Source organism: Tupaia chinensis, unplaced genomic scaffold (assembly GCF_000334495.1).
Source record: "Tupaia chinensis unplaced genomic scaffold, TupChi_1.0 Scaffold149964_1, whole genome shotgun sequence".
Taxonomy (NCBI): domain Eukaryota; kingdom Metazoa; phylum Chordata; class Mammalia; order Scandentia; family Tupaiidae; genus Tupaia; species Tupaia belangeri.
This window is the reverse complement of record NW_006209805.1, coordinates 903,928-904,330: the sequence shown is the minus strand read 5'-3', so window position 1 is coordinate 904,330 and position 403 is coordinate 903,928. Positions and strand designations below refer to the sequence as shown.

Here is a 403-nt window from a genome sequence, read left to right as displayed (position 1 = left end):
GCCACGGCTCCTGCCTCAGGTGGGGCACGTAGACCCCGCTGCCAGGAACAGAGGCCCTTGGTCCGCGGGTCCGCACACGGCAGACCGCCGGCCTCTCGCGGCTCCTGGACGAGCCCCCGTTCCTGCTCCCTTACGGCACCCACGACTCTTGTCCTGCAGGCCCTGAGGCCGCAGAAGGGGACAGGGACCAACGTGACCCTGACTGGCCTGGCCCCGGCGTCCCAGGGCAGCCCCTCCTGGCCGCGGCAGGGGCCCTGTGTGAAGAGGCCTGGGGCAGGGAGCGCCCTGCCGGGCACCACGTCCTCGCCGCCCCTGAGCCCCTCCCGCGTCCCGGCCCCGAGGGCCGCCAGCTCACCTAAGGAGGCGGCGATGCCTTCGATCTGGGACCGCCGCAGGGCCCTGA

The 403-nt window shown here is 73.9% G+C and overlaps 1 protein-coding gene across 1 annotated transcript in view; it reads right to left on the bottom strand.

The window, feature by feature from the left end:
* PWWP3A (PWWP domain containing 3A, DNA repair factor) overlaps positions 1–403 on the bottom strand; it is a 14,285-nt gene that overhangs the window by 11,910 nt on the left and 1,972 nt on the right. Inside the window, 1 exon segment of the mRNA XM_027769566.1 lies at positions 135–399. Coding sequence (XP_027625367.1) covers positions 135–399 — 265 coding nt within the window.